Source organism: Crocodylus siamensis, chromosome 8, assembly GCF_052110815.1.
Source record: "Crocodylus siamensis isolate JL-2025a chromosome 8, ASM5211081v1, whole genome shotgun sequence".
Lineage (NCBI taxonomy): Eukaryota > Metazoa > Chordata > Crocodylia > Crocodylidae > Crocodylus > Crocodylus siamensis.
The window spans coordinates 67,101,211-67,121,826 of NC_143402.1; the positions used below are offsets into that span (position 1 = coordinate 67,101,211).

Sequence of the window (20,616 nt, forward strand, 5' to 3'; positions counted from 1 at the left end):
GAGCAGGGCTGGGGTGGGGCGAGGGCAGCAGCGTCCCTCTGCGGGGCCACGTAGGTGCTGCCCAGCTGGTCAGGCGCAGTGGGAGCTTGCATGCAGCGGCTACTGCCATCCACCACCCTGTACTGCTGCTGCTCTGCATCTAGCTGTGCGCCACCCCCCTCCCCCCCACCCTTCAACCCCCCTGGCTCTGCATCCAGCTGCTGGGGGTATATTTATTTTAAAAGATTGAAAACCCCTGGTTTATATTGATTGCTGTGAGAAGGGAGTTTGCCCCAGGAAATGAAGACTGTGACTGAGCAGTTCCCAACTCTCAGCAGGGACTTTTATCCTGCATTTGTGTCCTGTGAGGCAAGTTTGTCTAGGACAAATAAAGACTGTGTTTGAGAAACCTGCTATCGTGCTACTCAGACAAATTAATGTACATCCCTATGGAAGGGGTTATTGTTTAGTGGGTAACTGTGATACCTGCTGTGCTGTGAAATGGAAGTGATAAATAGCCGTAGATATGGGGTGTATGTGTGGTCCCCTTCTTCCTCCCATTAAAGAAGCTAAAGCACATCGGGAGTGACTTTTCTGCCCAGGTCTTTTTCTGGCTCACACTGAAATTTCTAATTGTTTTTGTTCTTGGCTTTTTCTTTGCCATACCATCTCTCCTGTGCAGAGGCAGACAGCCCAGCAGCTTGATGGAAAAACCTTTGCATTTCATATTTTTGTTTTGGAATCGCAAGGGCCCCTTCTTCCAAGGTACTAAGCGTCTTTGATTCATGTTGGCCTCTACAGGAGCTAATGGTGCTTACCACTATTTTAGGGAACAGGCCTAAAATATGCATGTGCTGGAGGCAGGGAATCTAATTGCAGACTAGAAACCACTATAGAAACCACAATACACACTGTGAACTTGATCTCAGGCGGCTGTAATTGTGCTGATTGCCATGTTGTGCTAGCTGGAGACAGCAAGGCTTTAATTTTGCCAATAAGAGAGCAGAGTGTGATTGCTGACTGGAAAATCAACATCTGTCCTCCTCCACCATAGCCTTGCATCTATTTTTATTATGTTGGGCTGAGCTCGAGGGAGTTTGAGGCTCAGTGGGGAGATGGCACATTTAGTTTTTTGGTGCTGCTGCCACAGCAAAGCTGTTGCCCTCAGTTCTGTTTTGATGGGGAAGATCTGCTTAATAGGTTTGAGACTTTCACCTGTTGTGCTGAGGTCTGACCATAAAGGTTGAAATCAATTGAAATGATGCTCCATTGGCTACAGATAAGTTGACTCCACCAGGGGGCTTCTGGGAAGCTCCCTAGTCTAAGACTGATCAGCTTATGCAGCTAAACCTCTCCCCCTTCTGTTGCCATCCTTCAGGCCACACCTTGATTGCCAGGCACTTGCATAACCACTTGATATGTAAAGTTTTCCTTCAGTGGATAAAGAAATTAAAGCAACTCAGCCTCCATATCACCCTATCCTCGTTTTCTCAATGCTGAGTCTGTCTAGTAAGAGTGTCAGCTGGGACCCTTTTTTTCCATTGGAAAAAATGGGCATGAGATAAGAAACAGAAAATCCTTCCAATAAAAGTGCACGTGGAGCCAATGGACTTTCTTTGCTCCCATGAATGAGGCTATTAGGAAATGGTATTGCACCTGTTGCATGAGGCATTTAAAAATGCAGCGGTCCCCTTTCTGTCTGCAAGTTTATAGGCTGGGGAATGCTGCTCCCTTCATATCAAAGGCTAAAAGTAGCTGCCAGCTGTAAGTCTACAACTTCCTGCCCATAACTTCCCCAGACCCCACCACCTTCTGACCTTTCACGTGCCACATATCATCCCAGGATAGAAACTTTTGAGACTGTGCGTATCACTTCAGGGTGTCTCTTTGGGCTTGTCTGCTGTGTGCTATAACTTTACAGTGGTTGGAGAAGGCTCCCGATTAAGATACTATTTAAAGGCACACCGCATTTTTCCATTAATTTGTTCCTTTTAATTTTAAACTCAGATAATTGTTCTAGTTATGTTCTTTAAACTAAAAAACCTGACCCTGAAAGGCCTTGAATTACAGCAACAACAAAGGAGGCATAGGTTTTTCTGTTGTCTAAGCAGGGCAGAAGAATGTTTCCATCAGCTGCTTGTGCTGAAAGGGTTTTCACATCTCAAGTTTGTCTCGATTCCCTCTGGTGAAATCATTTCTCCCACTTCCTAAATAGCAGAAGAGAAAGGTGGCTGTCTTGGTGGGGTTCTTAAAGGGATTCTTTTTCCATCTTCAAACATTGTTTGATCACTTCATGGACTAACCCAATTGTTTTGCTTGGGGAGAGAGGGGGGAGATTCGGACAAGCAGATATCTTGCATTTAGTTGATCAGTGGTTTTTGAATTCAGACTGAATCATGTGTCGAGCTCACAGTAGATATGTAGTTGACAGTGTGTGGGCAGCCCTCGCAGGAGGTCTTTTCCATATCAGCTGTCTGCTTGTGAATGCTGTACATCTGGGTAGGGAGAAATAACCATGCGAGGCGAGAAGAGGAAGCTTCCTTCAGCAATCCAGATGTGGATGGGACAGTTCTTGTCTGGCCTTACTACTCATGAACTGTTGTGGTGTTTGGCCTTGCTGTTTGTGATGCACTATGTGCGCTTTGGAGATGAGCAGCAGCCAAAGATAGCAGCAAATAAGAGGAGGGCAATGAAGACTGTGCAGAATGACCCGATCACCACCAGCCCCCCAAGCGCCCATGCGTCTGTCTGAATCCGGCTCTCCAGGTCTCCCAGAATTTGGGGCGCTTCTTGTATTGGGAATGACATGCTGGCCCACCTCTCCTGGAGTTAGATGAAATGAGCATTAGATTCTCAGCTGCTTTCTCTGCACCCCTTAAGGTATGCATTATATACAATAAAAATATAAGCCTGTACCCACCCTTCATGCCCTCATTAGTATGGATCTTTCAAAAGGTGTAGTCTCTCTTTAGTGGGGGACTGATCATAAACAGGATATAAGACACCAGAGTCAGTTTGGTGACTGATACCATGGAAGGTATCAGTCTGGCCTCAAAAAGGTTCTGTTTGGGGATTAACCCTTCTGGCAATGGGGCTTTATTTTCACAGCCCTCCTGCTTTTAGCACAGGCTGCTGGTCTTGGTTTGGAAACTTTTGCTCTATCCCTGCTTTTGAGCAAAATGGTAAACATGCATTTAGTAGTAACTTGCATGCGCACAGTCTTGCATTGCAGCTGACATGCATATATAATTTTTCCTTCTGTTTAATGACATCATTTCAGTAATATTTTATCTAGTGTCAAAAGGCTTCTTACACTTGCTCATTCACTGTTGGCTGAAAGTTAGTTAAATAACACTGGCTGTTTCCTTGCAAAGCAGCTAGTGATTTTAATCGAGTTCCCTGCTGGGCACACCACAAAAAGAAGTAAAAGAAAGGATGGGGAGTTGATTCCTACCTCCTCTGAAGCTACTACTGTGCTAGCCTAAACAAGAAAGAAGGAGAGGGACAACATCAGTCATTTCAATCCATTTATATCTGTCCATTTTTCCCCTTGATACTGCATGAAAAGAAAGCAATTGCAGAGCATGACATTCATTCCACCCTCGCAAAGTTGCACTTGGTGAGAAGCCATATACCCCTTTTACTTGCTATTGCTACTTCTCTCTGAGCAGCCAGAAGATTTGGATAATGCTTTGGTGTTGAAATGGCAGCAGGTGGTTTTAGTAGAGGCTGTAACTGCTCTGCAGTGAGACATGCAGGAGTAAAGCACCTCTCTGATTCAGTCATCTTGGAGAAGGCTGCAAGTGAGCCCTCAGATACCCTCTTCCTCTAAAATGGAGGCAGTGCCAGTAGCCTGAACACAGGTCTCCAAATCTGAGGGAGGAAACGCGTCTTACCATGCACTCCAGAAAGCCTCTACCTCTCCTGGCTACGACTAGCATTGAAATGCAGAAGCTGCATTTGATCTCACAGTTACCTGAAGCCGCTCTGCGTGCAGTGGATGCTCTTTCTCCTTCTGTGCTCGTAGTCCAGGAATCGACCTGCTGAGGGGACCCTCTGTAGTGTGTGTGGGATGTGTGGCGTCTCTGGGGAATCGCCTGTTTGCACTGTAGTGAATTATTAACAGCCTTAGCCCTGTTTTGTTTCTCAGGTGTGGCTAATCTGATATGGGGCCTTTTGTCCAATTGGGCAGTACAGAAGTTTAGTTTCTCTGCAATTCGGCCACCTCCACAGCTTATTTCTGTCTGCATTTCCTACATTTGGTTTAGTCTTGCTAGAAAGGTGGGGGCTGAAATGGACTTGTGTGTCCCTTAGGAGGGGAGAGTGCTGGTGTGAAGAAAGCTGTGGACACTCATCATGATCTTATCCTGAGGCTAAGTTTCTCCTTGATCTGTACAATCGCAGCCGTTGAGCCTACACAGACCTTTTCTCCAAAGCAGCAGAGCTCATTGCTTGATGATTACAGGCCCAAAGGACTTGTTCCTTCAAAGTTTTCTGTCTTGGCTGTGGGCCAAAATCATTGGATCCAGTTCAGACCTAGTGTGAAATCAGCAGAGTTGCAGCTGCTTGCACCAGGTCTGAATTTGGCCCTACACATCATCCCATTGGGAGGCCAGCTCCTGACTCAAGGTTGTTTTGGCCTCAGATGAGACTTCTGGAAACTTGTAATGCTCTGCAAGTCTCGTGCGTGTGCTTTTCTGCCCTGGGAAAAATCGCAGTGCATAGCAACACTGCCTCTCTGAGGCAGTGGGCTGGATAATTAAGACTAGTGATGCATTTCAAATTGGTTGGCTGACAGCCAACTGGTGCTGGCTTCCATTGGACCAGGTAAACGAGGTGAGCACCTGTTGGCTGTCAGCCAACCAATTTGAAATGCATCACTAGTTGCTGGGCAGACTGGCAGGTCCTAGCTCCTCAGGGAGCCCAAGCCCCTCACCTAGGTATGTGGTGCCAGTCATGTAGGCAGATGGAGCAGGTTTCCCCCCTCCCTCAGGAATGTATCCAGCTCAGGTTACTTAAAGAGATGGGCAAGGTGTGTGCCCTCTGCAGGGCCCATCTTAACCGAATTGTCACAGAGCAGAGCTTGTGGGGAGAAACAGAGGTGGCCTTCTGCCACACTTCTCCCCCTACCCCCCAAAAAAGCTTGGACACATGGCTTTACAGAGCTATGGGTACGAGCGTGTTTCATTTGGGTGGGTCACCTTTCACACCTAAAGAGAGATTACACAACACTTTGTTCCCACACAACACTCTGCAGTTTAATCAGACATCTTTCATTCAAGCATGCATCCTGCTGCAGGCATCCATTCCAACAGGAAACTGTTACTGGCACTTGCAAAAGAACCTGCTAATTTCTGGATTTGCTGGGAGAGATGATAGCCACCAAAAGCAAGGCTGTTAGCAGGGATGGTGGGGGAAATGATCTCCCACTTCAGTGCAGATTGGCAGTGACCGCTTCATTTAGAAACATACTCTTTAGTAAGTTTTGGAGGGAAGGTGAATTGTTGCTTCCCTTCAGACCAGTTTAAAAGCAGCATTAACTGAGGTCATTGGAAGACTAAAATCGGAGAGTTCAAATCCTGGAGAGTGGGAGCTTTCATGTGAGATATTAGGGCCTGGGGGAGCATCTGTTCACCAAGGCCCCCCAGGGGAGCACAAGAAATAATGAAGAAAACTGATTGAAGATTGTTTCAGACTGGACATAAGGAAAAAGCTTCTTTACAAGTTTGGAACCGGCTTCCCCCCCAGAGGTGGTGCAGTCACCCACCCTGGCAGTCTTCAAAAAGCATCTTGACACCCATCTTGCTGGGGTCATCTGATCCCAGCAGGTCTTCTCTGCCCAAGTACAGGGGGACTGGACCCGATGATCTGTAAGGTCCCTTCCAGCTCCTAACAACTATGAAAATATGAGGTGCATAAGTGCACCCTGAGCCTGCTCTGCTGGGGGATGCTGATCACACACCCCACGTTGTCACCATGAATTCAATTTAAAAAAGAAATACTTCCACAATGGTCTCATCAGGGACGCATGTACTGTTTCTCTCCCCTTTGTTCTTCTAGTTTTGCACCAGCTGTTACTTGCTTACAGCAGTCTAGGTTTGAAAGCTAGCCCATGCCTGAATTGGTTTTCTTTTCTGAGTAGGAGTGGCCCTAGACAGAGGGAAAAACCACTAGAGGCTCTGCACTGTAGCTTCATGTCAGCCAACAGGTCAGAAGTGCACCCAGGTGGGGTGCTGGGAGTGGGGGTGAATTGGCTACTATAATCTGGGGCCAGTCACAAGCTGTGGAAAGGCAGCAAGTTGAAGCAGGGCTTGCTGGATTGCTGTTAAATCCCCATGAAACTTGGTGGGAGCAGGCATTGGGCAGAGCACATGGATCCCAAAGCGGCCAAGTTACTAAGCCTGTATTTCAAGCACTCAGAGTCCCACTCAGTCCAGCAGCACTGCTCATGCGCGTCACCGTCTGCATGCAAGTAAGGACTGAAGCTCCGCAGAAGCTATATTTGAGTACCTCTCTTCTGTAAGACCATCCCACTTGCTCTGAAAAATGATCCTGGGCGTTGCTTCATACAGACAATTAAGCTTGCTGTTGTTCTCTTTCTAATCATCTCCTCGTTTGTCCCCTGTCACTGGTAATTCAGGAACACTGCGGTGACAGAGATAAGGTACTTTTCCTCCACCTCTTCCCCCATCGCTGACAGCTTTCTTACCCTGCCGGCAGCTATTCTGATTGCTCTCTGCATGTGTGTGAAGATAATGGCTTCTGGCAGCAGCTTCCTGGCAGTGCTCGCCTCCCCTTCAGCACTGGGAGACTCCTCAGCGCAGTGTCCTTGTGACAGCCGTTGTGGCTCCTCCATCATACACCACCTCCATGATTGTGAAGCATTTCTCAGGGGAATTCTGTTCATTTCTATAGCAGACATTATCTTGCTAGGCTTAAGGAAGAAATAGGGGCTGTTTAGTCATCAGTGTGCCAAGGTTTGTGTTACGGTATTATTTAAAAACGACAGGCCTGTTTGAGTCCATCCAAGAGAGGATGTGTTTGACTCCCTGTATCACCTCGGCAAGTCACTTAATGTGCCTGTGCCTCAGCTTGCACCACCAGACAGTTGGGAGTAGTAATATTGATCTGCCTCATGGACCATGCACGGGTTATTGTACCAAAGCCTGTAAAGCCCTATGAAAAGTGCGTCATTCATGTGAATGTTTGCTGTGATAAACTGATGTGAAATTTTGAGGTTAATTATCCTGTTGATTAGTTGGGAGGAGACCCTTTGCATCTACTGACAAGATAGCCAGCCTCTATCTCTGGCTATCTTTTTGGTTTCGGTATAATTTCGAGTATGTTGCCATCTTACAGCAGTGGCCTGTCAAGTTGGGTCCAAAACTTCTTGCACAAGAGCATCCTCCTCCTCTTCTTCCAAAAGGCAGGGGGGTTGGAGGTGCATGCATGTGCGTGCAGTTTTAGTGTAGTGGTGGTGTGTGCTCTCTGTGTGTGTAGAGGGCGAGGGTGTGATTCCCTGCCTTATTCCAAGCATTTCTCCTTATTGTGGGCAACTCTGTAGCTCCAGAATTATTCCAAAGTATAAAAAAGGGAATATGATTCAAAATAGGTAAATCTATTCTATGTTTGTGAAGAGCAAGAAGTTGCAGTGCAAAGAATATATAGCATTAATTTAAATCGCCTTGAATGTTTGGGTTTTTTTGGTAATGTAGTTAAGGGATTCTTTTGAATAGCTTTCTGTTTTTCATTGTCCCTTCTAATGGCAGCATCCACATTGTTAAAGAAGCTGTATTTAAAGCTGTGTAATTCAGCATGCTTTTAGCTGAATTTTGAGGCCGTAAATGTGCAGTGTATTTGTTTCAATCGTAACTTTAAAAATGCCAAGTGTAAGCAGAAGGCAGCTTGTTTCCACTTGTAACTACAAATTAGCTTGTCTTTAATTTCTCTTTACAGTGATCTGTCTGTAAGGCAGTGTAATTGTGGTAAATAACTACTGTGCTTTCTATCCCCAGTTACCAGTGTCCTGCCCAATGTCACCGCCCTGTCCTCTTACTGTTCCTACCTTGACATTTGCTCTGGTATATAAACCAAATGTACACAGTGGCTGAAGTGCTGAAAAGGGATTTATTTGCACTGTCAATTTTAGCTATACAGCCCATTCCTGGCATTGCCACTTGTCTGGGTTCCTTCTCTCAGCTGCTGCATGTATGTATTGAATTAACACTGCCTTTACTGTCTTTTTTTTTTTCTTTTTTAATCTCTCAAATGAGACTGTGTGCACGTATATCTACCTTAAGTATAATATTTGCTATCTCTAATATAAATGGCACCCAGTGCAGGGAGCTTGAAACGCAGCTCCCATATATAGTAATGGGGAATGTTGTCATTCCCCATGCACTGTACTAAATATTCACCCTGCAATATGCAGAAAAAGCACAATAATTTTTGAATGGAAGACAAGGAGCTAAATATGTAGCAGAAACTTCCTTGGCGGCAGAGCAACTAAATGAAATAACATTGTGTTAGTGGGCTTTTCCCTCTTGCCTTTTGACTCTCTGTATATGCTGGATATTGCATATAGTCAAACTGTTCTCCTTTTTGGCAGTTTTCATGTCTTTGTAACACGAGAAAAGCAGGGAGTATTGCCAGTCTCTGAGCTTGCATGCCAGCCACGTCATGCTATGTTTTGAGTGCATGTCTCTGTTAAACCCCACTGAGCTTTACATACGAGTAGGACTCTGAGGGGTGCTGAGTACATGCACTTCCTGATTTTATGTCGGCAGGAATTGCTGGTGTCTGGCATCATCTTTCTGGCTTAGGTCATTGGTGAAGAGGGCAAGAGACCTTCATAAGCCCATGCCAGGCTGCACATGGTCTTTGTCTTTGTTAGCTCCTCTTTGCTTACAAAGATACTTTGCTGCCTGCTCAGCTGTGCTGTCCTCTTCAGACAGACTGATGCTTTCCCACCCTGTCCGTCTGTCTTCTTGGTAGTATGTTTCTGTCTATGGAGACGAGCATGTTGGAACGCTGCTCCCTATGTGGCCACATCCGAGCCAGGCAGAGGTCACTGTAGAAAAGCCTAGTCTGATCTGTGGTCCATTTTCCTCCTTTGCTCTGTATCTTCATTAACACTCCCCCCCACCTGTTTGAGGGAGTGGGGAGTCCTTTGCATGTGATTCAGCCACGGTGTCTTGCCATGCCCTTCTGCAGTAGATTTCCCCTTTTCTGGATGCATTTTATGCATGGGCAAATGGCTGGACTTGGATCTTCCTGCCTCTCCGTTCAGAACCTCCATTGCAGCCACAACAGTGACTGCAGCAGCAGCTGCAGGCTATGATCATCAGTAGCAACACGGTAACTGGAGAGAGACACAAAAGTATTTGCTCATGAGAATAAGAAAATAAATGGACTTGGTAGGGCACAGAACAGGGGCAACACTTCTCTGAAAATACAAATAGTGTGAAGGTCAGATTTCTGGGCAGGTGGAGAGAGGTTGTGGGGAAATTACATGAACTTACCAATAAGCAAGACAATAACATTTATACAGCCTCTCTCAGTCCACTGTGTCCCAGATGGTTTTGCAAACCATGGCCTCAATAGTGCAGTTATTGCCCATGCAAAATACCTATTGCCAATGACAGACTTTAACACTTGGAAGGGCTGGCATATTCGATCATGGGTGCGGCTATCTGGGGTGAGATACCGTGCCTGTGTAGTGTCTTGGCTTTACAGGGTGGAAAGATTTCATGGATTTCATAGACATCAGGGCTGGAAGGGACCTCAGAAGAACATCAAGTCCAGCCCCCCGCCCAAAGGGCAGGAAGTCAGCTGGGGTCATAGGATCCCAGCAAGATAAGCATCCAATTTACTCTTGAAGGTGTTCAATGTAGGTGCTTGAACCACCTCCGCTGGCAGACTGTTCCAGAAATTTCTTCCTTATGTCCAGCCTGAAACGGTCTTGGAGGAGTTTATGACTGTTCGACCTCATCATCCCTTGGGGTGCTCTGGTGAACAAATGTTCTCCCAGATCCTGGTGGTCACCCCAATAAACTTATAGGTGGCCGTCAGATCACCCCTGAGCCCGCGCTTTTCCAGGCGAAAGAGTCCCATGGCTCTCAGCCTGTCATCATAAGGTCTGTTTTCCTGACCTCTGATCATGCGCGTGGCTCTTCTCTGGCCTCTCTCAAGCTTCTCCACATCCTTTTTGAATTGTGAGGCCCAAAACTGGATGCAGTACTCCAGCTGCGGCCTCACCAAGGCCGAGTACAAGGGGAGAATGACATCCCGGGATTTGCTTGAGAAGCATCTATGGATGCAAGCCAGTGTTTTGGTCACTTTACTAGCTGCAGCATCACATTGAAGGTTCATGTAATATAATGTGTGTGTGTGTTTAATTGCCTGTTGGCCAAGCTTCTATGAAAATCTAAAACGTGGAGTTTACTACTTTAAAATCAAAGAGCCAAACTGCCAGCATCACTTGCTGCAAGTGATGGTCGGGATGGGGAGGAGACCTGTTACCTGTAGCTACAGGAGAAAAGGGCGATGCACTGACTCCTATAACACCCTATGTGTGTGTTCCCTTGAGCAGTCAGCTCACGGGCTGCTAGGGACCTGACCCCATCAGGAGGCCAGTTTGCTTGTATGAAACAGGTGTGTCTACTTCTAAATTCCAGGTAGGGGAGGAATCCCTTTGTGACATGCACACACCCTTTCTTTTGGCCTTCAAGCAAAGTGCAGACCTCAGTTCTTCACTCTGGGCTGCTTTGTCTTCCTGCTGTTTAAAACGACTTTCTCTCCCGATCGCAGAGCTTTTTGTTTCCTTCCTGCTGATCTGTGACTGTACGAGCTGACCCCTCCAAGGGGAAGGGTAGATTTCCCCTCGCATGAGAAGAATAAATGCCTCCCTCCTTCAGTGTCTTCATTGAGTTAGGCACCTGACTGATGTGGGCAGACCTGAGCATCTTACTTTGTAGTAAGAGGAACTAACACCATTCTTCAGATATGGTTTCCTCAAAATGTTGACATTTGTGGTGACTGAGGCATACCCACAGTGGTAGCAAGAGTGCTTCCCACTAAAGCAGCGCTGAAATGGAGCGATGTGGAAAAAGCTTGTGTAGCATCCTGAGCATTACAATTCACTTACAGCAGAATGGGGTAGTGGGAGGTGGCAACTATCCTACAGAAGAGCTGCAGAACAGGTGGCTTCTGGAAAGGCGTCAGGACAGCCTGCCTCCCTGAAAGAGCCCTGCAGTTCAGGCATGAACACCCACCTGAGCCCAGCGCCCTTCCACATACTTACCAATGAACAAGAGAATGACCACAAATGTTGCAATCTCCACCGGCTCAGCCTTAGGCAGCTTCTGAAGCTTCAGCAGAAACTTCTCACCAATGGCTTGTATTTCCTTCAGAAAGCCCTCGGAGGACATCCTGGCCTGAACCGTCCACGCTTTGTTACGCTGAAGAAAAGTCAGAGAGAGAGAGCGAGAGCTTGTGAAACACTTTGCTGTCAGTTTGCTAACACTAAGCGAACAGCTTCCTTGATCAGGCTAATGTGGGACTGCAAGTAAGACTAGTTGATCTGGTCTCAGCCGTTGCTCAACTGCAGAGTAAGAGCAGTGCACATTCTGGCGTTGTTTTCAGCTGAAGCCGGCTTTGTCTCGAATCAGTGTCTGGGTAGATTTTTCCATCTGGGGTTCTCTTCTCTGCTTATTAAAAGCCAAGAGACCTATTTATGTGTAGTTGGACAAGGGCAAAAATAGAGGTGTCCCAAGGACAACCTGACGGAGAGCATGACCTCAAAGTGCATTGACTGCTAGCCAAGGTCTTAGGGTATTTCCACCTGGGGGGGAAGGACAAACAACCCAAAAGCTGCTGTTTTTTCTTGATTTCCTATTGTCTAAACTAATTTCTCCAAAAATAAGTTGACTTTTTTACTTGCCACCCTTCTGTTCCAAATGGTATCCCCATGGTACGTCCCCTAAATCCTCGTCCAGTGTAGACTATAACACCTGTTCCCTTTTTGTAGTTCTAGCTACCACAGGACTCCACCTAACAGCTTCCACTACCCCAACATCTCTTTATAATTATTCTAGCCAAACACAGCGGTGTCAAGTAATGCTGAGAATGGATTGAGCCGTATCCATCTGGGATACGTGGATTCTTTGCATGATTGTTGTTGTTGGTATCCCACCCTGGTCACAAAGAGACCGGGAAGCTTTCAATAAAAAGACAAACATGCTGCAGATAAGAAATACCAGCAGACTCCTAAGGGTTTTTTTTGGGCATAATCCAAAATATGAGTTTCTTATACAGTTCCCAATGCTTCCTGCCCCCCGATAAGTTAGCTGTAGCTCTGCTTGACCACACCTGTACTAAGGTGAGGACCTTAGTATGCAGAGGGGGGATTGTGCCCACTGTGTGAGGGCAGGAGTGCAAAAGAAATGCCGCTGCATCTGTTCTGAGCTCTGGACCCTGTGTAGATGGTTCTTACCCTCCTCCCGTGCTGATCCTCCTGTAATTGTCAGACCTGGAGAGAGAACTTGTTGGGAGGAGAAAATATTATTGATAAAGTCAATAAGACTTGGTGAAGAGAAGGCTGAGAGGTGATCTTGTGGCTGTCTGCAAACTCATCGGGGGGGGTCAGCAGGGAATAGGGGATACTCTGTTTACCAGGGTGCCCCTCAGGTTACTAGAAATAATGGCCACAGACTAAAGGAGAGTAGATTTAGATTGGATATCAGGAAGAAATTCTTTACGGTGAGGGTTGCCAAAATATGGAATAGACTTCCAAGGCAGGTGGTGTTTTTCCCTACCTTGGAGGTGTTCAAGAAGAGATTAAATAGGCACCTACTTGGGTTATTTAACCCCAGCGCTCTTTCCTGCTTGGAGCAGGGGTCGGACTCGATGATCTACAAGGTCCCTTCCGACCCTAGAAATCTATGGAAGTCATATTTGTGTATGGCCACAGTTTTAGATACAGGCCTTCAGTTACAGCCACTGTTTTTCCAAGCATGCTTTGCGTGAACAGACTATTTGGGGACATATTCACCCTCATAAGGTTGCCAGGGGACAGTCTGGGCGGGTGCTTTAAAGATATCCCATCTTAGTAATAAACAGGACCAAGGAAATTCTGCTTGGGATTTTCGCTCTCACCGTGCCTACTAGTATTGGCGGCTGCTTCTGCATATGGCAGGAGCTGGGACACGGGAGTGAATGAACCCTTATACCATCATTCATCTTATGCTGGTGCTTTATGGGAATCTCCTGTTGCAACTTGATTTTTGATTTCCTCTTTCCAATGGCAGTTTTAAAGCAAATGCTTCCAAAGTAAACCCAGTCATTTCACACTACCCCTTTTGCTTTGACTCCTCGAACAATTAGATGTTTAAGGTTCAGCTTTTATTGCGCTTAGAACAATTATTTGGCAGAGATCTTGGCTGCTCCTTGTATGCTGGCTTTAAATGTATTTTACTTGGCAGTCTAGGATATTGAACATGGAAGAAATCCAGAGATTTGTTCCTTAAACCCAGACTGCAGAGGCTAGGGAGGAAAAATTAAAATCAGCTGGTGTCCAGGGAGCAGAGGCAATCCATGTGGGAGGCAGGCCAGGCCCATCGGGGATTGCTCTGTGCTGCTAGATGGGCCAGCGCAGCTGTGGCTTTGTGACCTGTAAAGGCCGTTTCAAAAGCCAGGGATGAAGATTTCTTGCTAGAAATGATATCCAGGCCCAGAGCAGCTACTTCCTCCCCCTTGCACAGAGCTGTGCGAGCCTCTGTCTCTCCCGACAGAAGGTGCAGGGAAGAGGTGAAATTCTCTGTGTTCAGTTTTTGGCCGGAGAAGTAAAACAGTTCGACTTGTCGACTCCAGCGTTCTTAGATGCCTCCCATATGCCCCTTTCCCCACAGGTGTTGTCTTTCTGTCTGGGAGACCCCAAAGCCAGGGGTCTCCCAGTAACATTTTCCTGCCAGGCCCTGGGCCGGGGGGAGAGCACTAAGCATATGAATTGGGCCTCAGGGTTTTCATATGAAGTAGAAAATTGCTGATTTGGATGGGTGTGACGATTCGTGGCTTAGCACAAGATCCAGTTTAAAAAAAGGGTGACAGAAGCTTCGGGTGGTTTTCTTTCCTACAGAAAAATGGGTGTTCCCTTGGTCAGGCTATCAATAGCATTTTGAGTGAAGAAGTCCCATTTGTTCCAAAAATACCCAGAAATGCTGGTTTTTGGGTTGTTGGGTTGTTTTGTTTTGTTTTGTTTTTTTTTTAAATCTTGGCATGGACACTTTTTGGGGAGAGAGCTAGAGCTGCAGACAGAGATGCATCTGTAGTACCAGCAAGGCTACAAATAGCCGTCTACTCAAGTGCCCACCTCCTAGCCAAGCAGCTGGCTCTAGAAACTCGCCTCCTTTCCAGATGTCTGGACTCTCAAACCTAGACCTTTGCAGAGGGGCAGCTAACACTCCTTCCCAAGCCCTTCCCTTTCTGCCTCCTGCCACACCTTCCCGAATCTCTCTGTGTTCATGTTTCTTGTATTGCCCCTTCTACGAATGATATCTCTTGTTTGCTCAGAAGTAACCTCACTTATGCCCTTTGAATTCAATGGAGCCAGGATTTTGTCCTTAAAAATTGGTACTTAGCAAGGGCTGGTTCTGTTGCTGGGCCTGCTGCCCAGCTAATTTTGCTGTGTAACCTTGAACAAGTTGACTGACCCCTCTGTACCTCAGTTTCCTTGCTGGTAAGATGACTTGAAGGCTTTCCCAGTTCAATTATAAGGCTTAATTCATTATCTTAAAGATCAGGCTTATTTTCTTAGACAAGCTTCAAAAGGTCCTCATCTTTTTGGGTACTGAAGATCAGGGCAAAGGCTTCAGTAGTATACTTGTTAAAAAATGGCCTGTCTCTTTGAATGAAGCAGTTTCACTACACTGTTCTTGTTTGCAGAGGATAAAACCCCTTTGGCCATGGTTTCGCTCCAATTCTAGAGGTGTCATTTCCAGCAGGCATGAAACCCCCGCCGGACTAGCTGTTTTACTTTCTAAGACCAGAATGCTGTCCTAGCGGTTGAAGCAGCCGGGAATCGGGGCTTCGGGCTTCTGCATCAAGCTCTGCTGTCAATGGACTTCACGGCCTTGGACAAGTCAACCTCTCTGCCATTGTCTTCCTGTCTACCCATTTCTTTCTCTCTCTTTTGCGTGACCTCCCTCTTCATATTTGCAGCAGATGGTGATGCTCGTGTTGGCAGACAGGCTTTTATGGTAAAAGGGCCAAAACTATGAAAGCAGAATGACTTTACAGCACAGCATATAACTGATCCCTTTGACGTGGCCTTCACATAGCTCTAAATGAAGTCACAAAGGTATGGGATGGAGAGGAGAGAGAGAACTTAAATTTTAAAAGCAGAGCCAAGACATCCCTGATCTACCTCGCAACATGCGGTTTGGAGCAGCCGTATCAGCTTGGGCTAAATTGAGGGGTTCCAAGCATTTCCTCGTCTGATGGGTCATCTTTATCCAAATTCAAAATCACAGAGCCCTATGTTCTAGCCTATGGGATTGGAGCATCAGGTTCTCCTACCCAGCCTGTGAGGAGGTGAAGAGGTAAAGCAGATCCTTTCGGGAGGAAAGGTGGAGATAGAAAGAGAAACGACCCACTGAGCTCAAGGCGGTAGTCTTTGTTTTGGAAAGAGCATGCGCTGTATTTATCTGGAAGGACCTCCAGTGATTTTTAGCACATGCTGCCTAGCTGCAAAGCTGAGTTTATCATCCTAGCACAGCGAGCTGCTCCTTGCGTTCAGCAGCCTGGCAGAGCAGGCTGCCGTGCGCCGATGTAAGGTTAGAGCAGTTTCCCAGAAAATGCTTTGTAGTTTTTTTGTAGTGTTGACTCCTCCTGCAGCGCCTTTGGGGCAACGCTGTGGAAATGTCCTAACGGCCTTGAAGCTAAATCTTTTTTTTTTTAATGGACTCAAACCACATTGCAGTCCATGAATAAGTAAGTGACTGCATTCACAAACTCCCACAGCTCTTGCTGACTTGATCGGTATGTTTTGGTTTCTCAGTCAAGAAGATTTTGAGAATAGGGCCGCTTTAGTTAAATGGCTAACTTCAGGCACCTAAGGGTGAACATTTGAGCCAGAGTCTAGTTTTGGTACTGAGAACCAGTTGTGTGTGCTGCATCCTTCATTTCCATTTATAAATCAACTAGAGTGCACTGCTGGATGTGGACCAAGAGTAAAGGGGCTGGGAGAGGCTGGGTAATAGGATGGACCATCCACTAGACTCCAGATTTTGGTCTCCACATTAAGCTGGTCATGGCTCCATTAGTAATATGGAATGAATGCATTCAAACGCTCTTCTCTCGGTCTCTGTCTCTCTGTTGGCTGGGTAGACAAGTATGTCGGGAGCAAGTGAGCTTAAATGTATCGCTGAGGGCTGAGCTGCTGGGTTCATTACAACCCTAACGATGTTTCTGCCGTGGCATAAAGAGAGCAGAATCTCCTTTTTAAGGCACAGGACTGGGAGCAAAGACTTAGGAGGTGGGGAGGATGGCTCTGTGCTGGCTGTGCCTTTGATTCACTGTGCAGCCTTGGGTAAGTCACTTAGTTATTCTATTCTTCTACATCTGTCTCTGTAAAATGGGCACACGCTTCACAGTGGTGTTGCGATCAGTTTGCTAACCTGCGTGTGTATCCATGGCATGAAGTGCTCTGAGCTTGCTGGAAAGGAGTGCTGGGAAAAGACCATGCATCACTTTTATTCAGCTGTTGCAATAATGGAATGAAGCATAGTCTCTAACACAGGCTGGGTCAGTAGCTACTTGTTATTCTGTGATCGCTCTCCCTGATGAAGGGAAGAGTGCCCAAAATCCCCTCACCCCCTGCATTGCCTTGCATGTACTCACACTGCCCTGACCTGTTTTATCTGTCAAAATCCTCCTGACTTGAAACTTCTTCTTCCTCTTGGACTCTGCTGCTGCTTTGGGGAGTCCGTGATTGTAGTCAAGCTGCTTCCAGCCCATATATTTCTAACACAACATTTCCTGGATGTACAGACACTTGGTTATTATGACAGCCATCTTCTTCATTGCCCATTCCCCACATTGGCAGCCTTCTGAGATCTAGTGGGTGGAGAGAAGTACGTGACTTTCTGCTAGGATCCATTGCCATTAGGTCACACAAGATAAGCAGGACAAACTTGGGCCAATGCAAGTATGGGGAAACCTCTGTGGAAGGCGCAGGTGCTGTCATGATCGACTACGAGATCTTCCAAGCATGGTCAAAAGATATGTTGTGCTGTTATGGGCAATGGCCTTCAGGTGGGGCTTAATGTTAGTCTTGACCAACTGTGATCACGTTCGCAGGAGGAGCAGGGCTTAACCCTGGTCTCATGCCCAAAGTCTAGGTCTGCCAACTCGATTACACTTCTTAATTTAAATGGATGATCTCTTCCTGTTCTGAAGCATTGCTAAATGGTAGATGCATTTTGGCAGTAGATCAAGTAATGCCTGTGTATCGTTTGTATATTAAGTTTGTAACATGCTTGTGAGATGAAAGGGGCTACAGAAATGTCATATTATCACTGGTGTGCACTGGTTTTTCCCCCCCCTATTGTTAATGCAGCTCTTGCTAGCATGGATGTCGTTGACCTTCATCATGAACCTTAACTATAACTTGCAGCAAGTCCCCTCCACCCCTTCCCTTTTTCCTATAGCAGGAGTGGTTATGATCAGTCAGACCTACAGTTCATTTCCTGGGGAAGTAGAATTGTTCCCAGTATTAAAGATTTCAGCTTCTAGCCCCGCACACCCAAGTTGGCTAACTGCAGTTTTGTTTCTTCGGAGGAAAGCTTTGACCTTTTCACCCATCTTGAAGACTTTGTCACCTTCATCTTTATCTTGGAAAACAGCATAGACTGGCAAGATCCCCATATAGCAAAGATGCTTGGCAATCTAAATAGTCTACCTTACTGAAGGCAGATATATCAGCTGCGACACAGATGCTTCACCCCTGCCCCAACCACCTACTGTTTAACTCATGTGAGACGACCCTGGGAAGGAACTGAACCTCTGGAAGCATCAGTCCAGAATTTGAAGTGGATGTTGCTACCACCAAGGAATGAAGTGCTATAAACCTCATCAGGACCTTTTGACCCTTTCCAGTTCATCCCTGCCAATGGTCACAAGCTTTCTGAATCCTCATGAGAAGTCATTATAGCCTCTGTCTTGCAGAATGGGAAAGTTGAGTCACAGAAAGGCCAAATGCCATTCAAATGAAACCTTTGACTGTCTCAGGTGAGGCCTCTCTGATGCACATTCGCCAGTAGGTTTCTGACAACTCTGGCTCCATGTCTCCCTCCAGACCTCCATAGGTGCATAAGGCTAGCTTGGGTTTTGAAATATGCCATTTACTCTAGCAGGTGTTGCTGGGTCGAGGGGCTGGGAAATCCAGGATGTTGAAGCCCTTACTGGTGGTGTCTTGAGAGAAGCAATTTTAAGCCACGAGCGTGTTGTGATGCTGAAGCAGCTGGCAGCGTGGTGGCGAGCACTAGCTTGCGTCACGCCAGGGGCATCAGCAGGCGCTGTCCTACGCCCAGCCCTGCCAGGACATCTCAGTTCTGTCCTACAGCTCCTCGCCTGTTCAGGCTTTATAGTGTGGAATAGGGATATTTAGAAAACATTTTGTACCGCTGAGCCCCCAGCAAACGCTGTTTTCGAACTTGGTTTTTCTTCCTGGCTAAGAGGCCTCTGTTTGCCATGACAGATGTAACAAAAGCCATGCCCTGCTTTCCTCCTTTCCAGACATATGTTTTGTATTGCATGGTTTCCCCTCTGGTGTTGGATAAGCCCCCAGCCAAAAAAAAACCTTTTAAGATTTTCACTGGCCAGAAAAACTTGGCCTGTTTCTCTCTTCACTCACCCCCGTGTTTTGGGTTTTTTTTCTTTGTTTTGGAAGTCATCTTAACTGTTGTGCGTTAAAACAGCCTTGCACGTAAACTGCAGACCCTTCCAGGGGAGCGTGGGGCTCCTCCCGTGAGGCTTTTCAACTCCGACCAAACTGGTGATGTGAAGCACCCGTGAGTGGCTCACGTTACACAAGTGCTTCTACTTGCCTCTTTGCACAACAGGCGTGCCGAACGATAGACCGCCCCGTCCAAGTGGACAGGATCGAGAGAGACATGAAAGTACGTGAGCCTTTCCAGTCCTCTCTCTGTGAATCTTCAGGGGCGGGCAGCCGGCCCGACTGGAGGGATTAATTGGCCTTCTGCCTTTCTCCTTGTTTGTAAACAGCTGAAAGCCTCATCTGGAAAAAGGCACTTTGTCAGCTGCACTAAAGCTTGCGAAACCTTCCAAACAGCTTTTGCATTAATTGGCTTCAGATGGAGCGGTAAAGGGGCTTTTTTGATCACATCTCTTTGCAGCAATAGTTAGTAATTCAGCGAGAGGAAGCCTCTGGTATTGAGAAGCCAGGCTGGCTCCGAGTTATGCTCCTGTGTTTCTTTTGGGGTCTTCTCCTTCCTCAAGCAACATATTCAAGCCCCACAATCTTGCCCTTAAATAAGACAGAGGCCCAGAGCCATGCATATAAGCTCTGCCAACGCTGGGTTCCTCGCGTTGTTTTGGACATGGGACCCGAACGTGCTCCTGATCCTGTTGCTGATTTTAAATGCTTTCTCCCTTTAGAAGCCGCATGAAAGCTTTTCATGTATTTCCATTGGTCACAGATGCTTCAGCGAACTTGCACAGTAAGCTGGATCCCCTGAATGGGGTTTGTTTTCTGAGCTGTCTGCTTCTGAGCTTGGGAGATAAAACTCGGCACCAGCTGGGGCTTCTGATTAAAATGCCCAGGCTGATGCTTGCTTTAGTTTGACGTGCAGCTACCAATCTCTGGGGGTCCGATACATGTTAATCAAGCAGGGGCATGGAACCAAATCTACCCTCCGGAGCCAAGGGGTAGTTATTTGGAAGATCTCTGCAAGGAATGACCTGGTGGCAGATCTGACTTGACAGCTAAAGCTAAAAACTCTGTGCTGGCTCAACACTCGCATAACAGGCATGGAGAAGTGAGCGCAGGCTTTTTGCTCATCGGCCCAATGCCGTGCTCTCCTGTTGCAAGCAGCTAGTGACCACATACGCTGGAGGAGTAAGGCATGTGTGTGCAGAAGCAGCTCCCGTGCACCACATCTGTGCCATTCAGCTTTCTTGACTTCAGTTAAAAGCTTCAGTTTCTCACCACCCTTCCCATCAAGCGGCCTTTCCAGGCAAGATCAGACTAGGAAGCTCTGCTCAGGGGCCGACTGCCAAACTAAGTTACCTAAGCATGAGCTACCCGCTAACTCAGCAAACCCTTCTGCTGAAATGCCCCGGTTGAATGAACCTTACCCCAGCGGTGCCAAGGAACGGTCGCCCTCCTCCTCTTGCGTGTTTGTTTTCTCCCTGCCGTCCGAAACTTCACGTCATCTCTCCCCCCATCCTGCCCCTCTCCAGCTTGTGCCTCTCTCCGCACTCGGTTCCTCCACTCTCGCTGACAGCCAGCTGCTGTCTGTGCCGGAGCACTTTTTGTTATTGGTCGTCCTGGAGATGCGAAGTTTCATATTACATATGTGCCGGAAAGGAGGCGGGGAGAGAGACTCCAGGCAGAGCTTC

The 20,616-nt window shown here is 46.9% G+C and overlaps 2 protein-coding genes across 6 annotated transcripts in view; one reads left to right on the top strand and one right to left on the bottom strand.

The window, feature by feature from the left end:
* The window catches only part of RECQL5 (RecQ like helicase 5), a 46,808-nt gene that overhangs the window by 10,058 nt on the left and 16,134 nt on the right, over positions 1-20,616 (top strand). The gene's annotated exons all lie outside the window — the stretch shown is intronic.
* On the bottom strand, positions 931-20,512 carry SMIM5 (small integral membrane protein 5). Its single transcript, XM_090061332.1, has 4 exons — positions 20,353-20,512; positions 11,282-11,438; positions 3,434-9,340; positions 931-2,802 (listed from the first exon to the last, which is right to left on the bottom strand). The coding sequence occupies exons 2-3, from the start codon at positions 11,406-11,408 to the stop codon at positions 9,219-9,221; spliced, it is 249 nt and encodes an 82-aa protein (XP_089917458.1). The 5' UTR covers positions 11,409-11,438; positions 20,353-20,512; the 3' UTR covers positions 931-2,802; positions 3,434-9,218.

Bases quoted from the DNA above. Each gene is read 5' to 3' on its own strand.
- SMIM5 (XM_090061332.1), bottom strand. From the start codon at position 11,408: ATGTCCTCCGAGGGCTTTCTGAAGGAAATACAAGCCATTGGTGAGAAG. The intron at 9,341-11,281 runs GTAAGTATGTGG...GTCTCTCTCCAG, and splicing joins GGTCATTCTCTTGTTCATTG to TTACCGTGTTGCTACTGATG.